This window comes from Falco cherrug, chromosome 2, assembly GCF_023634085.1.
Source record: "Falco cherrug isolate bFalChe1 chromosome 2, bFalChe1.pri, whole genome shotgun sequence".
NCBI lineage: Eukaryota > Metazoa > Chordata > Aves > Falconiformes > Falconidae > Falco > Falco cherrug.
In genome coordinates this window covers 8,473,519-8,500,588 of record NC_073698.1, presented here as the reverse complement: position 1 = coordinate 8,500,588, position 27,070 = coordinate 8,473,519, and the positions used below count along the sequence as shown (strand labels likewise).

General features: G+C 41.2%; 1 protein-coding gene across 23 annotated transcripts in view; it reads right to left on the bottom strand.

Annotated features, from left to right (window-relative positions):
* Nucleotides 1–3,111: 3,111 nt before the first annotated feature.
* Nucleotides 3,112–27,070, bottom strand: part of DLG2 (discs large MAGUK scaffold protein 2) — a 1,040,325-nt gene continuing 1,016,366 nt past the window's right edge. For 14 of the 23 annotated variants that reach the window (XM_055702908.1, XM_055702907.1, XM_055702911.1 and 11 more), the window contains 7 exons: nucleotides 25,487–25,528; nucleotides 15,865–15,915; nucleotides 15,000–15,101; nucleotides 13,864–14,036; nucleotides 13,044–13,153; nucleotides 7,228–7,319; nucleotides 3,112–6,182 (listed from right to left, as the gene is read on the bottom strand). In XM_055702908.1, coding sequence (XP_055558883.1) covers nucleotides 6,076–6,182; nucleotides 7,228–7,319; nucleotides 13,044–13,153; nucleotides 13,864–14,036; nucleotides 15,000–15,101; nucleotides 15,865–15,915; nucleotides 25,487–25,528 — 677 coding nt within the window. In that variant the 3' untranslated portion in view covers nucleotides 3,112–6,075. The remainder of the gene's footprint in view (nucleotides 6,183–7,227; nucleotides 7,320–13,043; nucleotides 13,154–13,863; nucleotides 14,037–14,999; nucleotides 15,102–15,864; nucleotides 15,916–25,486; nucleotides 25,529–27,070) is intronic. The other 9 variants (XM_055702910.1, XM_055702913.1, XM_055702916.1 and 6 more) reach the window with 1 other exon arrangement.

Here is a 27,070-nt window from a genome sequence, read left to right as displayed (position 1 = left end):
TCTGCATATCAATGTAAATTGTTGTTTGGATTGTCTCAGCTCTTCTGAATCTATTGGAGAAGTCTAAAGCATCACAACACATGTTCAGATGATTAACCATCCTTGTGGTTATGCACGTAAAACTCTGTGGATAGAGCTTTTCTCCCTGTTGTGTCAGCTGTGGCTCCCAGAGCCATATGGAGGTTCTGTGGTCCTCTGCAGACAGCATCTAGCACCGTCTCTGTGTTGAAAGCAGTGTCCTTATCATGTTTCTGCCTCTGCTGGAGACTTGACAATCACATGGCCTCCCTGGAGCTCACAAGCCATCTGCAAAGATGTTCCTGGGATGGCCAAACCCCAAGGTTCTTGGGCTGTTGGGACCCTATTGCACAACTGAGTTTATGCTTCACTAAGTGGCTCACAAGCATGTAATTATTACAGTCCTTATCCCAACAGCTATGCTGTGATGTCAGAAACATGGATCAATTCTTAAATTAAAAAAAAAATAAATTATCTGATAATTATTCACCAATATGCTGATGATACCCAGCAGCAGAACTGTGGTAAGGAGAAAGTGGCAGTACTTTATGGGAGTGAATCTTGGTGGCAACTTCTATGTCAATGTGAAGTTAAAAAGAAAAAAATTTGCAAGAAAGAAAAAAGCCTCTGCAACCTCAGTCACTTTTGAAACCACCATCCCACTTCCAGACTTGTATCTGTCTTGTGTGATAGATGTGATAGTGTCTCAAGACATATTAAGAGCATATTAATTCTCTTTTACTATTCTGCTTTAAGGAAAAAAGACAAATTATGCCTTGTGAAGAAGCCATTTGCTATAAAGTGTAAAAATGCTTTAATATTAATATTTTATAATAAAATTCATGACATATTTATAAACACTCTATCAAGCATTTACAACTGAACCACAACTGAGAGCTTGGACCGGAATAAATAAGCAAGGACACAGCTAGTATGAAATATACATCTTAATTTTTATAATTGTGTGTGCTTTATTCTTTACACAAATGGAATGGATGCGCAGAGTATTTACACATAACAGGAGTGTAAGCTGGACAGGATATTTTGTAAACTCCAGTTCAGATTCTGAGTACCCCACACTACAGCTGGACTGAGAAACATCCTGCTCAAGAGACGCGCGCCGGCCAGCGTGCCGGATGGAGCAGCCTGCTGAGTACAGGCCACTGCATTCGGAAATTCGGGCTGGCCAATTCAAATTTAGGAACACAAATCCAGAAATTAAAAGGTTGCTATCCCACTAAGAGCCAACAGTGTTGCCTTTTTTTTTTTTTCCCCTCTTTTTTTTTTTTCTTTTCTTTTTTTTGCCTTCCCCCCCCCCCCCCCCCCCCCATCCCCCCAGAGATCTTGCTTAGGATGCTGGCAACCGCCCATCCCCAGAAATGCTGTTTGACACCAGGGCAAGTTGCGCTGTAGGTCAGGGCCAGACGGCGTAAGCGGCTGACATGAGGGGTGACGGACTGTGTCTCACACTCCTCGCCTTAAAGGTAAGAGCCTCAAAGGGGCCAACAGGGTAGTGGTTCCTATTGCTTTTGGTGAGATGTCAGTGGGGCTGAAGCCTTCTGAAAATCTGGCCGCAGTATTTGGCCCGTGGGGTGTCTTTTTGTTCAGCAGTTTCACAGCACCTACCTCAAATGGATCTTGGTCCATGACTTGTCCCTCTGGGTGCTACAGTAATAGAAGCGGTAAATAATGATGGAAATGCTGAGCTGCTGTTTATCTGCGTGTCCTTGGTGTTTTACAGTAACGCTAAAAAACCGGTGTAATGGGGAGGACTGATGTGTGACTTCAGGTGGTGTAAATGGGATGGACTCCACTGAAATCAATGGAGTAGCTGTGATTTACACCAGCTGAGGACCTAGGCTAGCTATACGCCGAATAGATTTTAGATGTTATTTGCTGTTAGCTTTGATGCTGATTTGTGCCCTAAAATGGGAACCCTTTTTTTAACATAATGATGACCCCGTTCTTACTTCTGAACTAATTAACAAGATATCTGAGTTTTAATGGGATGGGAAAACACATTTATTCCACCAAGGCATGGGCTTGAGCACATGAATGCAGTCGAACAGTGAACTGCATGCATAACATGGCAGACAAAATGTTCAAGAGAAAAAATGTTGAGATTAAAAGCTGTGAAGGATAAGAGACCACCTTCTGCTAACACGGCAGATATTATGGCTTTAAAACTGCAGCTTAAGAAGAAGATCGAGACTTTTGTCATTAACGCTATTTTCCCTACAAATATCCTCATGTGTTGCCACTCACTGAATCCTCTGGTCAGGGATACAATTTGAAAACCAAAATATGTGCAAACCAAAACAAAATTACGATTAGACTGAGTGCTGATAAGCAAGTAACAGTGAAGGTGTAACACCAAAAATTTCTCCACAGAAAACTAATGTAAATAAGTAGGTGGACGTTGTGTAACTAGGACACTGTTGCTGGCTCGTAGTGGTTATTAGCTCAGGTTCCACACTGCTCTCCAGGATGAGGATTTGAAATTTCAGTGCAACGGAGAGATTTCTTGTCCTTGACTTTCACAGGGTGGTTCCTAGGACCCTATCCACACCGGAGCATCAAACCATGCTAGCTACAAACACAATTACATCACAGAATATTTATCTAGGAACAGCCTTTACTACCAAAGAAATTACAAAGCGCTAGCATGGACAGGGTACCTCTGTAGGAAGGGGGAATTAAACAAGAAAGAGGCTCTTTCACTGGCGGGTGGTCAGACCGTAAGACCAGTGAAGAGTGCCGTTTCACTGAGCCCTGTTAGCAGGCTCTCAATGAGTCAGTGCACGGAAGATGTTTTGTGGCAAGGAGAAATAAATAGGCTGTAACATTGCACATCTGCACAAAGCTAGCGAGATGTCGTCATGATCATTCATGGGTGGACAAAAAGCTGCGATAATTTTGGTTCTGCTTAGACCCTATGGTGCTACACACTGTGCCAGAACATGAGAAATAGCACCAGGGGTGTGATCTGGCACTTTTCCTAAAGGGTCCAGCATTTGCCTCATGTTTAGATATTTGCGAGTCTTTTACACGGACAGAAAAGGAATCTGATTACGCTAAGCTGTGTTAGCACCAATATGGTCTCAGGTGCCAATTGCTGTTTGGTTGTGAGGTTGGGCTTTTTTTTTTTCCACCAGATATAATTTTGCATGAATCTTATGTTTCTCTTCCTCCTCCCACTACCACCCAGTATGATCTGAACAGCTGCAATGCAAAAATGAGTGGCAGCTCTGAGGATGCTGAAACATGAAACACAAAATGTCAACGCACAAAACAAATGGGAGTACAAGTCCTAAGGGAAATAAGACCTCGCACTGTTTCTCTTTGTGATTTGTTTTTAAATATATGTTTTATTAAAAAAAAAAAAAAAAAGTGCAATGGCAACTCTAAACTGGAAGCACAAACAACAGACAGGGAAAAATAAATAATGTTACTACAGTAACCAAGGACTGATGGAAAAATTGATTGTACTCAGCCATAGTGTTACTGTTCACCGTAAAGCACAGCACATGACAAAGCAAAACAGTTGCTAGTAGGATAGTACCGTAAAAGGCTGCATGCTGAACTAAGAAACAAAGAAGCAGATGTGATTGATTGCTTAAAAACAAAGCTGAAAATTAAAATGAAGTTCCTGCTTTAGGATACTTGGTTTTTCAGGTCTGGTGGGTTATTTCCCAACCTGGGGCAATAGTACTTTGCCAGCATGGAAAATCCATAGCTTCCAAAGATCTGGGGTCACTCTGTGGATTTCTGCAGAATTATCCAAAATCGAAGCTTTCATTTGTTTATATTTTGTAAAAAAAAAAAAAAAAAAAAGTTTCTAGCCCTTCTGGTTACAAAGCGCTTTTGAAGACTTCACTGAAACCCTCCTTTACAACTCTGCGCTGGCCAGGCAAGAAAAATAGTAGTTAAAGAAGTGTGAACTTCTCAAAGTTACCATAGTAGGGCAGTAAGTGAGGGGCCACCTCAGGGCCACTAAAATGCCCGTAGTTTTAACCCTGTCACTGCTGGTGGCTATATTGCAAACATCCAGCTAGTCACGCTGTCTGCGGAGGTTGGCTGGAGATACCTGTCAGCTTGACAGGGTGTAGAAATGTAAGCTTCAAATAGACAAGTAACTGAGGAGTCTATTTAAGCATTTGCCCTTAAAATGTCCTTAAGCATTAGGGTTACTCTAGCCACCAGCTCGTAAGCATCAGACTCCTGCGGCGCAGCAGGCAGGAGAGTGGGTTTTGTAGAAGACTTGGTCCAGCAGCAGCAAAAGCCATTCAGTTTACCATCGTAACACCTCCCCGCAGCAGTCCCCGTGTGTGGCAGTGAAGAATGGCATCAGTATACAAAGGAAGGGCAATGTGAAACGAGAAAAAAATAGCTCCCTCTCCCCTCCCCTGCACCTGAAACTGCAATTCCACAGACTTTCCCCAAATCCCTCACAAATGTCCATTGCCTCAGTTTTTGCTTTTCGGACCCTTGTTGACTGTGAAATGAATGAAGATACAAGTTAGTTGGTGACCTGCCTGCTTGCAAAGAGAGGAAAGATCAGACGCTTTTGGTATTTCCTTTAAAGAAACAGGAAGAATCATTAACCATTTGGGGGTGAAGTGTGACTCCCTCCAAAAGAGAAATTATTAACTGTATTCAAGCACTGACATTTTACTTCTGAAAAATTGTCCATTTCAATTTAAAGATGCATTATCCTTTTCTGTTCAGAAAAGGTCCTACGGGGCGGTCAGTTCAAGAGATCTTTCCACAGGAGTTCATCGTGATTAAATAGAGGCAAGGGAGAGGATTAAATTGAGAGAAAAACAAGATGACAGCTACAATTTAAGGAATTATCTTGCTCATCATTAATAATAGAGAATCTGTTACTGAAAAGGGATAATGCAACTTATGGTCCTCTTTACATTTTACAGTCGCACAAGGGTGTAAATATTTAATCTTTCAATTAATTAATCTTTACAAAAATCTCACAAAAACATTTTTACCTATAGAAATTAGTTTCTATACATCAATATATTTTTATTTTTATAAATTATTCCATCTTTAAGTGCCTTCTATCAATATAAATGATAAAATAGACAATCAAAAATTTTAAAGCTTTTCCCAGTTGTATCCCTCCTTGTCAACATAGGTGCTGTGAATCCTCATACATGCGTGTGTCCGCATGGGAATGTGTTTGTGTGCACGTGTGTGTGATGTGAAATGCTTCCATCCTCTCCCACCCCCAAACTCCACTAAAATAAACTATATTGTTAGTTCCTGATGCAATAGTGTTTCCAAAGGGGAGAAAAGAAATGCTTGACTGGGTTTCAGAAATCAAAAGATGTGCATAGTTACCAAAGTCGAGGAGTACCAACTACAAATGTGCAATGACAAGCTTGGAATAGGACCCACCTCCCAGTCAAGTCAAAGAGCATCCCACCAGTGACTTCAGTAGGAAGTGGACCAGGTACTCTGAGCTTGATTTTGCAAGGTGCGTGTGGCCCTGATCTAGCAAAACGCTTAAGCCTGTGCTTGGCTTTGAGCACATGAATAGTCCTACTGGAAGTGATGGGACTGAATGACATAGGGAAGGATCACAAGGGGCTCCAAGTCAGCGGGCTACTCATGTGTAGGAACTGGGGTCAAGTGCTGAGCGCCTTGCAGGATCAAGCCCTATATGAGGTTCAAGAGCTGGGAACTTCTCTTTAAAGCAATCAACACACTGAGCTCAGCCATTGAAATCGATCAGAATGTCCACATGGGCACAGGACGTGGCTAGCTCCCCTTGACAGAGGGTCTCCATGTGAAAAGTTTATACCTACAACTGGTGCTCTGAGCACACAACAAATTTGCTTTATAAGGTAGAAATCTTTTTGTTCCTACCCTTTGACCCATCAGTGTCCTTCATGGCTTCAAACACTTTGTGTTGTACATTCATCAAAATTCACATTGACTGCAAAGAACATAAATGCAACAAAAACAGGAAAGCCTCCAAATAGTATATTATAGTTTTCTTCTAAATATTCTCCCATTGTAATCAGAGGTGCAGTGGCTAATTTATAATTTTTCCTTTGAAGGAATCCAGATGAAAGGCCCAGATTGTTCTTCAATTACAAGTTTGCATTGATTATATATATCTTCTAAGCTATCTCCTTGGACAATAGCTGCAGTAGAGAAAACATATCGATACTTCTTTTAATTGAGATATTCTACAGCATCCAGTGTCAGCAGATTTTCAGTGCACTCGTAAATACTGATGAAATAAGAGGGAATACTAGCACACTGTGATGTTGATTATGGAAAAGTCATACCCCTGCAGATGGCAACTAAGTTCAAACCAATGGCACCTTCCCACGACAGAGACCCAGCCCACTGCTTATAGTGGGGAGACTGAGCTTGGTTGGTTTAGAGAACTAGCAGTTCTGTCCTAGGGGAGAGCAGTGTGGTGGGTTCCCACTGTTCCAAGCCAAGCTTTACATTTCGTTTGGTTTAGAGGCTACTTCAGCAATGAGTAGCAGCAGATTTACAGCCTGTTCTTTTCCTGACCTGGTTATAATAAACTCACTCTTGGCTGCAAAAGTTAGCTAGGTCAGGCCCAAGCTGACAGAAGACAGAGCAACTGCAACATAAAGCACAGTGTCTATACTCTTAAATTCCTTGTCCTCCCAGCAGAAATCTGGAACTTTGGGTTATTTGCACTGGCAGCACGTGGAAGGGCAACTGGGTGCTTCTGAGTGTTATCCACAAATACCAGTCCCCTGATTAGGGAGCTGCCTAAACCTGGCCAGAGGAAATGCTGAGACCCAGAGGAGGTCTTAAATCTTTCTCTTTTCCAGGTCAGGAAGAAGATGCCCTTCTTTTTCCCTCCCATGATCTATAGCTTGAGCTCTTATCTTGAGCTGGCAAGGAATTCTTTGGTCTGTACAAATGCAATGATGCAACATTTTTACAGACTTCATTAAAAGCAGTTTTGGGTCAGGGAGGGAATCAAATCAATGCACAGCTATTCCTTCAGGGCATCAACCTTTTGAGGAGTTGAACGCCTCAACTGCTGTTGAATTTCAGGGAAACAATAGTCTCTAGCCAGGAATCCTTACTCCGGGCACAGTATACTGGTATGCACTCTGGGCCAGAGACAAAGCTGATCCAGTTCTTTTGCAGTAAGAGACTATATCTTGGGGGATAAAATTGTTTTTAATACAAACATACCTGTAAAATATTCTCCAAATTCTTGTTCTAATTTAATTGCTCGATCATAGGTTTTCTTCGCTTGCTCCTCTGTAAGACGTTTATTCATTTCCCTAGAAACACAGAGGAAGTCATCAAAAAGTTTAGATTCTTACTAGAACAGTTTTCTAAAAGATACATTCAGCTGACTCACAAGTGGATTGAGATCAGAACAAGAATCAAGTGGTGAAATTCTTCCATCAATTCAGGAGCAGTTTCAGTGTTTTAAATTTCATTCTTCTATAGTATAAAGCTACATTTCCAGGCTATTTCCCATTTCTCCACTAAATTTCTATTTTGGGTTCACTGCTCTAATCTCCCAAACAAAATACGAGGCTCAAATCTGGTAACTGCTGACTGAGATGGACTTGTGTTATCAGGAACCCATGGGTAAGTCTGGGAGCCAGGTGGTCTCGAGGTCTGAGCACTCGGAGCACTCCTGCCTCCAGAGCTGGAGCTTCTTCAGGAACCTCTTTGCCTCCCAGCCCCACAGCTGGCTGTCTCAGCTCAATAAGGTTGGCCAAACTGCTGAAATGGAAGCTGGCTTTCGACTGGGGCTTTGGCTATGGAAGTGAAATCATGGCTAAAGGCAGGACTCAGCACACTGAGATTCCTGACCCTGTAGAAGGTATCTCACAGTCAGGAGGATGTGTGTAGGGAAGCCTCAGAAGGACCCAGAATGTCTTCCAGAGAGACTTCTTGGTTCAGCTGGGGCCATGAATTCCAGATATCACAAGAAATCAAACTGAATCTTTCCAGCAGGAAGAATTATGATGAGTAATCTATTTATGTTCTCTGTTCCAGTCCTTTCTGATTAACTAGTGAGATTCCCAGTCAAGTGTGTCTTCTTGATTCTAAAACGTACAGGGTGCCAATAAAGGTAAAAACATAGATGGTGTCACTAACATTCTGTTATTGCCAATGTTTTGCTATTTGGTGGAGCATTTCTGTTTCAACAGAGGCATTATTTAATAACTTTCAGAAATTAGTTGTCTTGCTGCTGCACGCTCAGCTTTTAATACCACTGCATACTTGCAAAGAATCAAGCTCATACTCATTGACTGCCTTACACACACATGCCTGCAGATACCCACATTAATTAGCAATAATAGAGTTTGCCCGTTCTAGCATTTTTTCACAGCATGGATTCATTTTTCCTAAAACATGATGGAAATTTTCTGAGGCAACTAAGAAAATGAGAGAAGGGAGCATCTTGTGTTCTACATAAATCTGATTTAATGCCTTGCTCTGAGTCATATGATTATGTGCTAATGGACCGTATACAGTACGACATGGGTGATGCATGTAGGAAATTATGTGCATGATAGTGCAGTAAAAAAATGAACTTGCTACATCTGACTCCTACCTGGCTGCTGAAAACTACCCTGTGAGGTGTCCAGGATGCAAAAAGGCATTTCTAGAAATGACTTAAAGCTGTCTATCTACCTAACTAACCATATAGCTGGGAAAACCGCCTAGAAAAATCCCTCTGAAAGCACCAATGCAAAGCAGAAAGCAAATTTATAACATGAAGGACAAAAAAGATTTCTTTAAAAATTTCTGACAGTTATTTGTGAATTATATAAAGAGTTTTAATATTTGCCAATATGTATCATGCTGCTAAATTTGCAATACTACTAATTCTATTTATAAAAAGATTGCTATCTAAGTGAGTTCAGGTGAGCTTCTTATCAGCTATGCCTACTTGAACATATCTTTAGGTGACTGAACCAAAACTCTGTCTTGAAGTGGGACATATCATTGCAAATTCTTATGCAAACTTAACATTTCCATCTTAAGGACACTTAGCCAATATTCCAGTGCTAAGAACATCCTCTTCCTTACAGATCTATTTCTGGTAAATTTTTGAGAAGTACTCCTCAAGATCTTTGAATATCAGAGGAGAAAATACAAATAAAAATATAAACAAGCATTTCAAATAATAAGTACTTTTAAGTAAGCAGAAATTTGCATTACGCTTTCAGGTTGTAGATTTGCCTGGGGTATAAAACTGCGCAGATGCCTCTGCCTATCCTGTGCCTTCAGGAGAGAGGATGGAAGAGGGGGAGGACCATGATGTCCATTTTTCATGATGAATTAAAAGTGATGTCAAACTGTAGTCCCTTCTAATTTTTTTATTCCTTAGCCAGGGACCTGCACATCTGGTGAATTCAAAATGCTTGTTCCTGCAGGCACATTTTCCAGGGTTGTCTTCCTCTCCCACCAAAGAGGTCACCCAGGCAGGCTCTTCATTACTTCCAGCTCTCACCCCTGTGATCCCACCGCCGTCCTCCTCTTCTAGAGAGAGAGGCCAGTTGAGAGGCACCAACAGAGATGCCTCTGGGATTAAACCAACTGGAGTCATGTAGAGGTGGGGAAGGTAGCAAGGACGGAAGGGTGGGAGGGCAGGATGACAGACCAGCTTGTTTACAGCAATTTGATCGCCAGGACTGAATTTAATTGAAAAAAGCAGGATCAGGAGACATCCAGCTCAAGCTGTGTGTTCTGATTGCTTTTACATCCAATAGCCCCTTACAGTGTTCCATTGCTGTGGTCATTAGTGTTAGTATGGTATTTCCAGAGAACTGGTGATGACCAGGTTTCATGTGCAGGTGCAAGCTTAATTTCAGCTCCCTTCACTCTTCTTACCTTCACTGTTAGATGAGGGCAAAGGAGCAATGCATAAAACAGAATTAGACTTCAAGTGCTGATTTTGCTGCTAGTTAAATCTTTTGACTTTGTTTCTCTGTGTCTTCCAGTTAGCAATTTTTTGTCTTTTATGGTTTTACTTTGCTGTTACACTAACTTTTAAACTCATTTGTATGAACAATAGTCTATGGCAGATAAACTTACAATCTTTGTGTTGTAATAGTTATGTACATAAAAAAGACCGAGTGAACACTGTTATGCTGTCATAAAAATGTCTTCTTTCTGTTCCCACAGAGCACTGGCTTACCATGTTAAACTTCTCCATACTAAATAATAGTATCTGTTGGAAAGGTGTTATATCTGTTTATCTACGCACACCCTACAACTCACTGTCACTGACGTCAGAGTATATATTTGTAGGCCCATTACTAAATAAAATAAATGATTTTCACAAGCAAGGGACTCAGAGCTATGTCATTATTCTCAAGACAATTCTTGAAAAATAATGATCCTGTTTATATAAAAGAGTTCTCATTTCTGTTAGAAACTAATTTTGGGTACTGTTTGATAAGAGAAATAAACATTAGATAGATTAACTAGCTAAAAAGATTGCTTGTGGAAAGCAGGCTGCAGGGGATAAACTAATTTAGAATGCCTGCATTCATTACATTTTTCCCTTTTTTTTTTTTTTTTCAGGAGTTGTATTGTATTTACCTAATTTATTTACATAAGCCATATTACTGCAAAAAATCCCAAACTGGTATTGATATATAAAGACTTTTGCAGTCTCATGAAAGTTTGGATTTCTAATTAAGGGTGTCTTCCACAGGGTATTTGAGGAACAAGGAATTAAAAGTCACATAATGGATTTCACTTTGTTTGTCCCTACCATACTGTCAACGCTGAGGCAGGTTTAGATTTAGAGAGTGAAGAATAGCTTACTTTCGAGTTATACCAGCAAGTGAAATTATGCTAACTCTGCATAACTTTTGTCCTAAGTAAAATATTAGCATTGCTTTGGTTTAGTAACAGGATGATTGTCATAATATTTTGCATCTTCAGAACACTTTTCAGTCAATCTGTTCAAGGATTTGCTGTTCTTACATCAAATAAATGAAGCCTTTATGTTTTTGCCACATTTCTGGCTCTAATGTATTTTTCAGAGTAAGGGCCACTTTTATTGCGTGATTTGTTTGGGGTTTTTTATCACTCCAGGTGCAGTGTCAGCGTTAAACAAACAATGGAAATATTTTATGGATGGGAAAACTGTAGGTTAAGATTGATCTTAAAACAATCAATGCAGAAGGTAGGCTATCAGACTACCCCTCCCCTTCTATGCAGCAACAATAATCAGAATATAATTGAGTTGTAGGGCTGGAAAGAAATGTCAAGAAGGCATCCAACCCAAAATGGCTTTGGTCAGGATGGGGCTGTCCGAGTGCCACGTACTGTGCATCGTTCCCTGCAACGTGGCTGGGCGTGCAACAACCTTTATCACCAAAAGGCAGGGCCAGGGAGGATACACATTTGTGTGATGGGCCGTGTTAGCATCCTTCCAGCTCTGTCACCCAGTGGTTGTGGGAACACCCTCACCGTAACCAGATAGGCATCTGTCACAGGAGGGGGGATGCCTACATTTTAGTTGGTACCTATGGCATTACCAGGCATTTGCGGAGCCTTTGGTGAGGGGAAGGCACAGAGTCCAAAGTTTCAGCCCTAGCACAGAAAATTAAGCTGATAACTCTCACATGATTGTAAGTGTATGTGGAAAACAATTGATCATTTTTGAAATTGAAAGCCTGAGCTTTAACCAGTATGAAGATCGCTTCCATAGTTCCTCCACAGCCTTCTCCCCTTGACACTAGGTAACCCTCGTTCCTCCTCCACTTCCAGGGTGGAACCCAAAACCAGGCCAGTGCTCCAGCTGAAGCCTTATCCCTGCCCAGTAAAACAAAATTGTCTATTGTGTCCTTACAGAACACTGATGTTAATACAGCCCACAGTGGCAGTTTCCTTTTTTGCAATTGCATTATCCATCTATTCATATTCCTGTGCAATCCATCCCAGAAAAGCCAGATGCTTTTCTGCAGTGTTATAGCTTATTCCCTGCTTGTACTTGTGCATTTCATTTTCTGTCCTTTTTCTGTGCTGAACTTCATCCTACTGATCCTACATCAAGTTTTAATCTTACCCTTCAAAGTGCTTGCCACCTGCTCAGCCTTGAGTTATTAACAAACTTTCCAAAAGTATTGTCCAATTAATTGTTCAAGTAATTAATGAAAATAACAAGTAGTCCCAAACAGGGGCAGAGCTCAGGACATATACTTGCAGGATTTCTGTTACCCTCCCAGTTTAACAACGTAATTTTCAATGACTGCGTATGCTTGTGCACATGCTCTCTAGTGATTCCCTCTGGACTATACTTCCCATAGCTGCTACCGAGAATGTTCCATGGAGCTAGAACAAAAATCAAATGCAATACAATCATTGATATCCACCTCATGAAAGAAGGAAATAAGACCGATTTTCTCTCAATATGCATACATTGGCTGCCTTTTACAATGTTTTTATCCTCTCAGTTATTGTACTTGAGTTCCCTGGATCTCAGTGTTATTCTGAGTATTGAAATTAGGTTCCCTGGTGACCGCATAAAGTTGGTGCCTTCTCTTTCCTTCTTTAAGTGTTATGTTTGCCCCTTTCCAGTCCCATGGGTAGCCTTGCCTATCCTTTTACAGACCTTCAAGTAGCTGAAGGGCTAATGAAGAGGCGCACACTGCAAATCTGACACAGGTTTACCTTCTGGTTCACCCCTGTGACCAGACTCTACACCTCAGGAGCACCCAAGGCTAGATGGAACAAGCCATGCCACATGAGTCCTCGGAGAACTTGCTGCACAGGTTGGAACAAGTACACTGAGCACTGGCAGGACCATGGTCCAGCACGTTAGCCCACATGTCGCAGTGTGAAAGGTTCAAAGGCAGCTTTGGCTTGTTCCTTGAGGTGCCAGGATAGAGTGGATGGCAGGTAGGGAGGGCAATTCCTCTCGTTATTACTGATTTTAGAGGACAGGCAAATGTAGACTGAAGACCTGTTTTCTGCCACTTGAACTGTACCCTGAAAATAAAACGCTTGAAGGAGTTTGTACTTACATCAGAGGTTCCCATGATTTAGGCTTAATGAAGATAGCGATGGGATAGAGTTGTGCAACTTGTAGTCGTTTGATAGCGTTTCCTGACACATCGAGTATACAGTGCTTGCCCTGTTGGAAACACATGAGGATGTGTTTATTTTTGCAGAGTTTGCTGCAGATCAGGCAAAAGATGGGGAGCAATTCTGTGATGCAGTGCCCTGGAATGAGGTTGTTACTGGCACACCAGGGAAGGGGGACGCCAGGTCTTGCACTCCACTCCTCTGCGCTCTTTCCTTTGCTTTAGTGCTAATATAAAATATACACTGGAGATATGGGAACAAACCTGGTTTTTATTTCTACTGGGATGAACTTTGCAGGGGGAGAGGATTTTCTTCAGAGATGAGGAAAATTATTTCATAAAAATAATAAGATGTCTACATTCTTACTGGTTAATTCAGTCCTTGTTTGTGTCAAAGACTCCCCGAGTCACCTGAGGCAAGTCATTTAATCTTTCTGTGCTTCATTCTTTTGCCTCTGTGAAAGTGAGATAAGTTTATTTACCTGTCTTACAGAGGGAAGAGGGAAGGCTGCTTTGGGGCATACCTGAGGCACTGTGTTAGATCTCTGAATCGGTGGCACCAAATTCAAGTACAGAAAGTGCCAAGGTTGTTGTCATTCAAAGTCAGAGACTCCGCTTGTGGAGTCATTATAAAGCCTATAAATATTAGGATGCCGCTCTGCAGATATTTTATATTTTTGGCAGAAGGATCATGTCTGAGATACAATGTGGAAACAAAACAGATCATCTTGCATGGGCAATAAAACTAGTGCCAACATACCCTTTCTGCCACAAATCTCACAGACTGGACACTAGTTCCATATAAATTATCGTTGTACTGCCCAGCTTCTATAAATTTGTGCTCTTGGATGTCTTTTTCCATTTGTTCTCTTGAAATGACAAAATGATAATCTCTTCCATCCACTTCATAGTCACGCTTTGGCCGTGTGGTATCTGCATGAAACAAGAGATGGAAGATCAAGAAGTCTGTGAAAACATTTGATGTGAAAAAATGCAGTAATTAACGTTTGCTCAGTGGCAATGCTGTGTCTGCTTTAAGTGGAGCTACTCCACATTTGGGAGGAGATCTTTGGCTATTACACACTGTTTTCAATGGAGTTATGACAATAAAGCTGCCTTTTTGTACTAGTACCTTCAGATGTTTACCTCTAATTAATACTTAAAGGCTACTGTAAAATTAGGTTTTACCAGAATTCCACATTTTTTTCAGCAGGAACATGCACAAACCTCAAATACAAAATGCATTCCGGATTGCAAATCTAATCCTATTACAGTGATGAAATTAATTGTCATATCATCAGTTCAATTTAGACTTAATTATAAGCCTGACTCTGATCTCACCTCTAGCAGTTTTAAGCTGGTGTATTTGCAGAGACAACGGTTTAGAATGAACTATGACTGCAACGAGGGGCTGGAAATAAACACCCAGTGAGCTCTAAGGATCCAATATATAAATACTCTGCTTTATTCAGGGTCCAACATTGCTTGCAGATTAGACAGTCTAGATCTCACACAAATCACAGATCGCTCTGTATTTTTATTGATGGATGCTGTGTAACTGAGTTGAAATATTTCACATTTTACCAGTACTTCAAACTTTATCCCATTTAAGACATCACAGATTAATTGATTAGTAAACTGAGTCAGTGGGTGGAAGGCTCCTTATTTCAAAAATGCTACAGCTTTTGAGACAATTCTTTTGAGAAATTCTTTCCAGACCTTCACAATCTTTTTCTGTTTGTTCCTTTCCCCTTTTTTGTCCTATGGAAACATGGCTTTTGAGAAACTCAGCTACATGTAGTTCACGGATGCTGCTTTTACAGCAATTTACTTAATGTGTGGCACCAAGGGATACAGCTCACTCAGCTGCAGAAATAGGAATAAAATCATACTTACGTGGTACACACGACCCAAACTTATCAGGGAATTCAGATATCAAGTCATCGTTGATCCGATCTTTCATAGGACCCAGAATAATAACCGGCCTGGTGTAATTAACTGAACAACAAAAAGAAAAGCACATTTTGATGAATTTACTGACAATAACAGTAAATCTTCTCAAAGATCTGCTAACCAGAGTTATTGCCTTTATGTATGAAGTGAAAACTTAAGTGTACATTTTATTGATGAATAACTTATTTATTGACATGGCTAAACGAAAACTGAATGAGTATCACTCATTTTGCAGAGCTCTGTGGCGATGCACACACATGTAGTCAAAGGACTATGTGGAGGTATATATATTTGCTATTGCTTAACAAGCTGACTCCCTAATGCTTGCAGATGGACTCTCTCATGAGGCATGGAAAGGATATTGTAGGATTTCTTTCTCCTCAGTTACACGAGTGCGTCCCCCATTAAATCAGGTGAGAGCACTTCCATTTTCAGTTCCCTTCCCATAGGTTCATCTGTCCTGGCTAGAGGCACATACCACATGAGAAGGAAAATAATAAAGGCTTCCCATGTAACAATATTGCAGGATATCTAGCAAATCTGCAACAATATTTTGTAGACTGATTAACATAATTATTAGCAAAGCCCATGAGAGTATATAGGGGAAAGTCCTGAGAATGTTAGGACTTGGGGGCTAGCAAGGGAGACACTTACATTGCTTCCTTTGTAAGAAATTGTAATAAATTGAGTGGCCGAGAAAAAGGAGCCACAGAGAGTCTGGAGCTGGCACAGCAAGGTTTACTGCTGGCCCCCAAATTATGAAATGAAAAATACAAGGAACAGTGACAGAAAAGGAAATGAAACTTACTTTCTTGTCTTGTGACAGGTTCATAAGAAAGGATGCAGTCTTCTTGGCCTCCTGATGAGAGAAGAAAGAGAAGAAATTGAAGCTGACAAGCAGCAGGTCAAGTACTAAAGCTTGATAAAACGTTTCACATAGAGACCGGGTTCGACACTTCTCCCTGGTAATGCTCTCACCTGAACCATTCCAAAGTCCCTCATAACTTCAAGGTGTGGAGACCCCTTCTTTATTTCCCTTCCCTCCCCTGCCATGTGTTTCAATTCTCTTTGCTGAAATTGGGCTTTTTCAATGTTGAGTAGTAAGGCTTCATTTATTGATTTGGTAGCAAGGCTGTTTACAAGGATGGCGCAGAAATTTAAGATGCAATTATTTTGCTTCTCCAATTGTTAAGGCTCTAACATGCTGCAGCAGAGAAAATCCACAAGCTGCCTAAACTATTTTTATCCTCAGAATATATACGTTTTGGTTGATTGTCCTTCTGTGCATAACCTCGATAGTCTAGTTTATCCACAGCCTGACATCTAGCTATGAGCTATTTTCTGACCCTTATCCTTTCCCTGAACACAAATCTCACAGCATCATATTTTACACACTTATCCTCTCTCCACTCCTGTTAGGATAGGGCCGTTTCCTCATGGTGATATTTAGGGAACTAGAGCAGAGACATTTGCCAAGAGAAACAAGCGGCATTATATGGACCATGACTTGGGTGCAGGTGCATGGCCCCGATGCATCACTGTCCTCCCCTCTGTGGGGGCGCAAAAGGAGATGGAGAAGGATTCTTTAACCTAATGCATGAATAATCCCTCTGCATTTCTCTTTCTGGGTCACTGTCGCATAGTTGGTACCACGTAAGGGTTCTGGCAGGTTCTAAATAGCACTTAAGACTTAGCAAAGTTTAAAATTACGATTTTATTTTTACTCAGTTCAGTGCTTGTCTCTGAGAAAATCCACAGATGGGCTTTTGCAACTAATTTGCATACTACAGAAGAAAGAATGTCATAAGGCATACCAGGGCTTCATAAAACAGACAAGGTTGCCTTCATTTCATCTGCCTGTGTGCACGTATGTGTTACACTGTCCTGGTGGGCTTCTGCCAAGCCATACAGGGGAAGAGGGCTACCTGATGCCTGATGGATGAGACAAGTAGGATTTAGAGGGGGATTTACATCCTGAAGTAGTCTGACTACTGAGTCGCTCGTGAATCTAATACATTGATAGAGATTTTTTGTGATATATGATCTAGGCAGCTGTGAGAAATGTGTAAGGAAGCTTTTCAAGTAAAAATAACGTTGTAATTCAGGAGAATGACAGAAAAAGCAAATAAAAAAAAGTACTGGTGTGTTAGGAGAGAGGGAGAACAGGCAGGACCAACTCCAACCTAGCAATGGTGCTGAAGCAGCAAAGAGAAAACATCATATTTAATAAAAGGAAGAGATTATACAGCTTTTGAGGATGAGGCAACATAACATATGAAGAGTGTGGGTAATGGATTTTCTTCTCTTTTTGCAAATGTTTGATACCATAATCACTTGCTTAACTTTGGTTTTCATGCAAAGTTAAAAACCTACAATCATTGTTACACTAGGTTTCATGCATCAGATGTATTATTTTCCCTTAATTTTCTCTGGAAATTTTAGGGGTGATACGAAACTCGGGATTTCCCATTCCCCTGGAGATGAAAGGATTCATTCTCCAGGCTGGATGAGGATGCTCCTGCACTGCCTGCCCTCCATCCCCTAGGAGACAAAGCTGTGTTTTTCAACAGCCTAAGAAAGTCAGCCTTGGGGTGGGCAATGAAGCCCTCGTGTACTACACATGAGCAGGGGAGCCTGTTTGTATGAATACAATCTTAAACTTGAAAATACTTGTTTCAATAGCATACAGATCTGCAGAAGGGGATTCATTTCAGCTAATTTCAGATATCACTGTATCTTGAGTGCTTATGTCTAAGCTAGTCCCTAGGTACCGTTTGGAGTTAATGGGCGCCGACAAAGAGGCAAGTGCATATTCTAAGACATGAGTCATCTGAACTATTTTAGATGTCTACTTTGGGATGAGAGAAAAAGCCATAAGGGTCCTATAACAGCATTTAAAGAACAAGGTCAGATGCAGACATGTGCATTTAAACAGCAGAATCCCATGGGAGTGACAGTGACAAGAGCAACTGAAGGAAAATAGCCAATAATTCTGACACTATTGTTTACAATATTTTTTTTTTTTTTTGTGGGCTCCTATTTGGCTTTGGTACAGAATTATAACCAGCACAAATAAGCTAGCACAGATTTTACCTTCTGTTTTGCCCAGCCTCTGGCATACATGTCCAGATGCTAAAGCTGACACTACATCCATGCCATCAGTAGGGTATGAGCTATGGAGACAAACGAGCCTGTCGTTTCATAGAAGTGTGGTGAAATTGTGGACAGATGGAAGGCAAAGAAAAAACTCCAGCCCACTCAAATTGTGCTGAAGCTTAAGCCATTGAAAAGGGTTGCAGCCAGTAAGGAGAAACTTTGGGGCTGACTGTGATCCACAGGGACTTAAGGATAGGCATCTTCTGGAGTGAAGGCTATTCAGCGCTGAGGTTCAGACTCAACATGGAGTGTGGGTGTTGGGGAAAGAGCCCCATTTCCACTACTTTTCTCTTCTGGAAAAAGGGCTCCAGAAGCTCAAGTTTCTACCTGAACAAAATTCTTCCAAGTCCTGTCCAGACAAAATCCTGTAAGTCCTCAGAAGCTAATATGCATGCTAACTGTACCAGATGGTATTCTTTCATAACATCTACTTAGTACTGCACGGTATTGAAATACTCCATAAAGTATTAAGTGTAATGAAGGGCTGTAGACAAAATCAATAATCAGATTGCTATAACCTTGTGATGGCTTTGAGGTGTGAGACGCAGTGTGAAATTCAGCAGGACATGGGCTATTATTTATCATTTGACTAAGCTTCATTTACCACCCACATTAACAGCTTAATTAGCACAGGTTAGCTATATTGATCTGGAAAATCTTTGTGTAATTTAACTGACAAAACAAAAAGAGAAAAAAGAGAAAGCCCTTTCTGTAGGATTTTGGCACGATCCCTTGTTCTTAGTAAAATTCCATCAAGCCAAAAAGAGAAGAAAGAAAATAAAGAAAAAGAAGAAAGAAAAAAGGAATCTTTCCTAAATGGGATATACTTATTGGAGAGGTTTCACTTTCCCTGGATTGCTGGGGCTCTGCTTCCCTTTGCTCTTGGTTTGCCTGTTGGTGATTTCTCATGCTTGGGAAGAGAAGAATAACCCAGAGTTTGTTATAACTCAGCCTCTATAAACTGGGCAGAGAGGTCCTGCACAGTCAGATGAGTTTCATAAGGACAAATAATTTCCTCTTTTTAAAGGATTTTATGGTATTTCAGAGAGGTAGCCCTACAATGGGCGTAAGGCGTTGCCTCTGTTTTCCCTTTCTCATCAGATGGCAGAGAATCTGTGAAAGACTCAAAACCAGTTTCAGTGTAGACCTGGTAGATATCAGGCATTTTTCATGTCAGCCATAGAAAGGTCTGGTTTCCTACTGTCTTGCCAGAGCATCCAGAGCTTCCAGAGCGCCAGTGCAACTGCGCCTGGCATGTGAGTAACAGGGCAGGAGAGCTGCTGGGAGCTCTCATCACCCACCCCATCAAACATCTTATGCAGTGGGGATCTGTGGATTGTGGCATTTTATTAGAGGGATGTGAATGAAAAATGCATGTAAAGGGATTTAAAGCAGTGAACAACAAAAAAGTAGTACTTATGAAGACAGCTAAAAGTTTTTTATTTTAGAAAAATCAAAGAGAATTTTGGGTTTCGTTAGGTTTTCTGGACTAATAGTGGTGGTTATCATCAATACACATGTAAAATAGATGTAGATGAGACAAATTTTATTTTTGAGCTTTTGCCTGAATTTTGTTGCTTATCTGGATCTAAAATCAAAGGAAACCTACTTTTCTGTCACCATCCATTTAGGTTTTGGGCTAATGTATGGATTACCTAGTTGTACTTGGCAAGATCTTGGAGAAATTAATTTCTTGTTTTGTTTCATCTGCACAGACTGCACTGGGCAGTCAATATCCGAGCCTCTAGTTGGCTCAAAATCCCTTTCCTGGACCTCTGCTTATGCAAGTAAACACATGATTTTTTGAAATATGTTGATAACTATGAAAGGCTGGAAATCCGATACATGAGAAGATCATCAGTAGTCTGAAAATGAACTTGTGACTGAAAAGTGGTGTATCAACACCGTGTGTTTAAGATCAATACAGCTTGTGAGGGCATGAAATGAGACCAATACTTGTGCCAGTTTGAGCGTGCCTGAATAATACAGTAATCCTTGGGGAGTGCAAGAGGCAATGTGTGCGTCCTAATTAATCAGTGGCCTAACACAATAATCAGGACTCCTTAAACTTATTCTGTCTGAAAAATCTCACTACAAGGGTGACTTGGTGACAGAGGGTAAACATTTTTGTTTCTAACAGTTTTCCTTATTTTTAACTTTTAGGCCTATATTGCCTCTCTAGGTAATTGGTGCAATCAACCAGTTATGCAATTAGGCTAAACAGATGTGTAATTTTGATGACAGCTGTAAAAACCCTTACTGAACCACGTGGAAGAGCATTACAATACATATGCAGTAGAGAGACTTGAAATTCATGGCCATTATGAAAATCATGTCTCGCAAAATAAAACCTGATGAGTCCACGGGAAAAAAAAATGTGTTCTTACAAGTTTGTTTTGAAAAGGAAATCAGGACAGTTTAAATCACAGAACTCAAAATAAACTTTCAATCATGGTTTGATTAGCTGGTTCAGGGATAAGTCGAAGTTGGCTGTAAATATCCTTATCACAAAAAGAACAACTTGCTGTGGGATCAGGACTTTATATACCACTCTGCAAATTTGGTTTTACTGCTGAGAACAAATGCAAATCAACTAACATCATTACAGCCTTCATATTAGCGTGGCCAGTGTGATGCAGCAGTGGCTGTGTGGTAGCTCAGCACCTTTTAGATCAGATCAGCATTTGTTCCTGGCTCAAAAATACCTTTTAATTTTTAAATAAAGGGCCAGATTCTGCTGTCAAATGTGTTTGTGGTTCCCCCTGAAGTTAATGGAGCTGAAGATTATATGCTGGGATAAATAAACTCCCACTGTTGGGTCCAGCACTTTTGCTTGTTAGCAGCTCAGTGTTGAGAGCACTGGCAGAAGAAATCAGGTTTACTATCTGCAACACCCTTGTTGCTAAGAAGTGGTCCAAAAATTTTTCTCTTGAGACTACATAGGAGGACTTTCGATTACATTACTATTTTGAAATAAAAAGTATCTGACCTCTGTCAAGAAGTTGATTTTTTAACCCTCAAGCCCAAGACATAAGCAATACTTCTGGCAATACTCAAATTCTTAAGCAATATATTTTTCTAAATAAGTATGAATGCATCAGAATATCTCCTAGAAAAAGCCCAACCAATTTGTAACCCCTTTGTTGATCACTGTCCAGGGCACAGCCTGGACAGCTCTCAGAAGCCTTCAACAACACTTTGTGTAGCTGTACCCGTGGTTTGGAATGGTTCTAGGAATGATCAAATAGTACAGATTTCACCAATAGCTACTTTTCAATAAATACTCATCATGAGAAGCAAAAGTTAGAGAAACATGTTGAAACAATTGCCAGAGACCCACTAGAAAAAATGCAGAACACCTTACCCTGGAGTCCAACTGGCCTGTTTTTATAGGGACAAATAAGAACGTCTGCAGGAGAACACATGGCACTTGTCAGGCATTTCTTACCCACGTACTTTTCTTTGTGCTGGCCAAGGTGTGAATCGCTGATTTCATAGGATCATAGAATGATTCAGGTTGGAAAAGACCTTTAAGATCTTCAAATTCAACCATTAACCTAACACTGCCGAGTCCACCACTAAACCATGTCCCTATGTACCACATCCACACGTCTTTTAAATACCTCGAGGGATGGGGGCTCAGCTGCTTCCCTGGGCAGCCTGTTCCAATGTTTGGCAATCCTTTTGGTGAAGAATTTTTTCCTACTATCCAATCTAAACCTCCCCTGGCACAACTTGAGGCTGTTTCCTCCTGTCCTGTTGCTTGTTACTGGGAGAAGAGACCGACCCCCACCTGCCCACAGCCCCTGTCAGGCAGCTGTAGAGAGCGATAAGGTCCCCCCTGAGTCTTCTCCTCTCCAGGCTGAACACCCCCACTTCCCTCAGCTGCTCCCCATCAGACTTGTGCTCCAGACCCTTCCCCAGCCCCAGTGCCCATCTCTGGACACGCTCCAGCCCGTCTACATCCCTTTTGTGGTGAGAGGCCCAACACTTGAACACAGGATTTGAGGTGCGGCCGCACCAGTGCCCAGCACAGGGGGACGGGCACTGCCTGGCCCTGCTGGCCACGCTGCTGCTGACACTGGCCAGGGCGCTGCTGGCCGCCGTGGCCACCTGGGCACACTGGGGGCTCATGTTCAGCTGGCCATCAACCAGCACCCCCAGGTCCTTCTCTGCTGGGCAGGTTTCCAGCCACTCTTTCCTAACTTCCTACAATTCAGAAAGCAGTGGGGAGCCAAACCCTTTCTTCCTGTTCATTTGCTGCAGAAAGAGAAGAGAAGAGAAGAGAAGAGAAGAGAAGAGAAGAGAAGAGAAGAGAAGAGAAGAGAAGAGAAGAGAAGAGAAGAGAAGAGAAGAGAAGAGAAGAGAAGAGAAGAGAAGAGAAGAGAAGAGAAGAGAAGAGAAGAGAAGAGGAGGCACTGGAACAGGTCAAGAACCCCGTGCAAAACCCTTGAGCTCTCCAGCAGTTTTCTGTTCGCTCTCCATGAATTTTTCAGCTTCATTTTTTTTTCCTCCTCACAGTATGCCCCGTTTCACCAGTGCAGACTGAGGGCTAGGTGAGTTTGCAAGGCAACACACATGGTGGCCTGGTAAAATAACTTGCAGTGCCTTACACGAACACGCAAATTCTCCTCAAAGTGGCACTAGATCGTGAGGAAGAACAGCTTTGCAACATGGCTGTTTCCAAATGGAGTTCAAACAGACTCCGTCTGTGGCAGTGACTGATGTTGGGCCCCATTCCCAGCTACCCAGATGCAAACAAGAAAAGCAGAAATAATAATAATATGCTGTCTCATTCTACAAAGAATAAGCTTTACCCTGAGCACCTATTGTTTTTTTCCTTTCATTAGGAATAAATAAATTAGAAGGCAGTGAGGAATACATCTTTAGGAAATGTTCGCGGTTTAGGTCTGATAATTACTCTTCCCACATGAAGGACATTGATAGGTTCGCGGTGACCTCTGTCAACAGACCCACAAGGTCAGAACTCCAGTGAAATAACTTCTTCATGACAAGCCTCATCTCTCTTACCTCCATTCCCTCACGATTTCTTGACTGCTTTATCTGACCAACTGCCTCTCACTCTGTCCGATTCTTTGTTCTCAAGTCAAGACCTTTCTAGGGGAGATTTGCTGCAATGACTGTGTGATGGGATGCACTTTTGCCACAGTGTAGCCTGGAGATCAGAGAGCAGCCAGCTGGATTCAGGAGGGCTTTAAGTCCCCACAGGAGATATGCTGATATATTACGGCCATGCAGTAACTGAGCACACAGTCAAGTGTGAGTTGATATGCCATTGTGGCCATCTGAAACACTCATTTCCAGCTGGTAACCACAGTTGCTAGTTGCCCAAGGTTATGTCCTCAAATGTCATGTCACCACACACTGATGAACCCTTAGCAAATGAAATTAAGCCTGTTGGGCACCAGCTGCTGGATTTTGAATCCACTTTCACTTGGCATAACCTAAGACTGGCTTCCTCTGCTGCTGAGTGGCATAGCTCCCCAATGGCCAGAGAAAGGAGCCCTGCCTGTGTCTTCTCCATTAGGCAGCAGTTGCTGGACATACCAGTAATGTGTGGGAAGCTCCTGCCAACAGCATGCAGGCTGGATGCTTCTGGGGTGAGACAGGAGCTTGCCCAGATGGAAATCACTCTGGAAGGAGAGTGCCTGCCATGGGCAGTTGTTACCCCAACATTGTTTCTTCCAAGTGTCTATGTCCTACCTACCTTCCTCAAATAATTTCTATCCCCTATCTTGCACTCAAAACATACACTTTCTTTCAAGCTATTGCACAGCTAATGAGGAACTGGCTGTCTGGTCTGTCTGATGATGAAATTTGGGAACTAGTTTTTGTGGACCTCCCTCAGATGTTTGGTTACAACTGGGCACCCCTGTTAAGCCTCCTGTTTGGGACAGTTCATCAGGCATGGGATGTGCTCAGCCACCAGCCTAGATTCTCCTCTGGATTTTTACCCTGAGCTCACCCTGAAATAAATGCAACTAGAAGAGATTTGACTCATGCAGACTTGTGAAAATTTAACCTATTGACTCATTCGTGATTGTGAAGTCAGTCTGGGAAAAGAACATCTTATATTTCAAACACAAAGTCCTCCTATCCTTCTAAGTAGAGGACACATTAAAAATGAAGTGGTTCAGAATTGGATTTTGGCAGTTCAAGAGCGCCTACTGTTTTCTTGTGACTCTGGCAATTGCTTTCCAAGGAAACCTTTGCAATACTAGAGCATACAAACTAATTTACCATTCCTGAATTGCATAAGATTAGCTGTTTTACTGAAACAAACTGGCATTTATTAACAGAGCTCAATTGCTATGCATTGTATCACGACTAGTAAATATGAGGTATTATACCAATGATTACCTGAATGTATGTGGGTGCTTAGCACAAGTGCTGAGTGACTGGTGGAAAACTCATGTGCTAAGCAAATGGCTTGAAAAAGTTAAACAACGGGGTGATTTAACAAGCAATCTATCATTTTAATTTCCGTTTATTACATTTCCAGTCATTTATTTAATGCCTTTTTTTTTTTTTCTTTTCAACAGTTCCAGAAAAATAGCTATATTGGTTTAAATTTGGGGTATTAGTAATAATTACCCAGAAAGTACAATCCCTTGGATATATGATCATATGGAGTCTAATTCTAACCAAATCAGGTTGCAGGGTTGGGACCTCCACTTACAGGTAATTGGTGACAGTCAGTGGCAATGCTTAAGGGGAGAAGGTCTACCTTACCTTTTTTTGAGGACTTCAGTATGCATTAGGAAACCCATACTGCCAAAATTAAGGGCCCAACAAAAATTTTTTTACTATTTCTTAGCCCTTCATACAGGCATGCAGAAATGGAAGTAAAAATTGCGACCTTGTAAAGAGGATGTCTTGTGTAGATTTGACTACATCTATGTGTAATTTTACTCTCAAAAGATCATCAAGAAACTGCCCTCTCCCTGCTGAAATAAACGTCTTGTGACTAAACCAAATAATCCTGACTTTCACAGGCTACCCAAAACCAGGTTTGGTTTTATGTCCCAGAATACATCCCAAATAACAACCTTCCTCCGTTCTCTTATAAAGGTTGCCAGTTTTCTTTCGTAGCTTTGTACTTGAAATGTGGTTGTAAATTTGAATTCCAAGCCATTTGCTCCAACTGTCTTTATAACATTAACAAAGGAGTAGCAAGGACAGAAACAAAATAAAAGAAACAAACAAAACAAGCAATGCAAAGTAAAAGGACTCTAATGAAAGCAGTAACTTACTGTAGCTACTTTCACTATCGCTGGCATTAGAAGAAACATGTTCTGCAAGAACAGTACAGCAAATTAAAGAACATAACCAAGCACCACAGAGCTGCAGAAACTTAAAAGAACTGCCACAATCATGCAAAGGTAGTTGTGCAGAAAGGAAATAAAAACTATGCAGTGACATCACCTGAAAACTCTATTTACACAGGTAATTTACACTGATAATTTACACAGGTAAAATGAAAGCTTTCTCTCTTGTGGCATCTCAGAGATTCTGTGTACTAGCTAGTGATATGTGTCATGGAAAGGCCATGTCTCTTCTTGATGAGACAGTTAAGGGCATCTCACATAACTTCAAAGTATATTATGGTCCATTTGCATCTCATTGGACATCTTGAGTAATTTCATGAAACCTGAGTGTCTGCTCATATTATTCTGTGCTATCAGTAACATGTGTCATTAACGCATGGGAACTGTCCCTGTTAAACTTCTGACCTGTGGCCGTCTTTAATCACTATGCACTACCCCGAATGGTTAACAAATTAACATGAAAATGGTTTTGATATCAAGTCTTGTAACTGTGTGTATTTTACCCTGTTCAAAAAAAGAAGACAAAGCCTATGACAAAACTAAGGAAAAAAAATGGAATAAATCTTTTTTCAGATATTGTGTAGCCTCAGGATTTGAACTAGCGTATGAAAACCTTTACCAGACCAGTCTGGATGGGTGAATAGGGATATAAGAACTACCACGATGGGTCAGGCTTGTTGTCTGGCAAATCTGCTGTCCTGTTTCTATTATATTCTTTAAAGGAAGATGCAACCTACACCGTGTGAAGTAGCTCTTCCCAAACAATAGTCAGCAGACTGTTTATGGTCAGTCATACCATGCGATATGGTCTTCAGGAGGTCTGCAGAACCACATTAAACAGTGGTTTTCATATTATCTCTAGTAGAAATCCTGATTTCTTTGCACCTGAAAGATCATTTGACAGTTGAAACTTTTCAGCTGGCCCAGGAAATTTAGAAGCCAATGGTGTAAAGGCTGTACAGTGGGGAGCCACCCTGGGTTAAGGAGAAAGACATGGTGGTTTAAAGGGACAATGGGTACAAATAAGTCACCTCATGACAAATCAGTCCAATATTTGGCATTAAACAAGTGGGCAGATTAGGCTGTGAGTGACTGACAACACTCACCTGCAACTGCCTCTAAACATTCCCAGTAAAAGAAGGAACTCATAAAAGCCAAGTATCCCCTGGGATAAACCCAGAGTAGACCTTGCATGGATATCATGAAGGATGACTATGGGAACAGTGCCAAGACCACCTCTTCTCTGCAAGGTGCTGCATTTCCCTGATGTACCAATCTAATGGCTTAGGGTTTGTGGAGTGGGACTGGTGGGGTTACTGGAGCAGCACAAATAAGAGGGGATGATATCTGATAAAAATAGTAGTGAGGAAGTCTGATTTTGGGCTTAGTAAGAAGCTTTAGAAAACCCACCTTACATTTTGAAGAAAACAATATGACTTTCAGACATTTTGTAGCAAGTTAACGAGGACTGTCTCAAACTAATAGTCTATACAGGACCATGAAGAACCA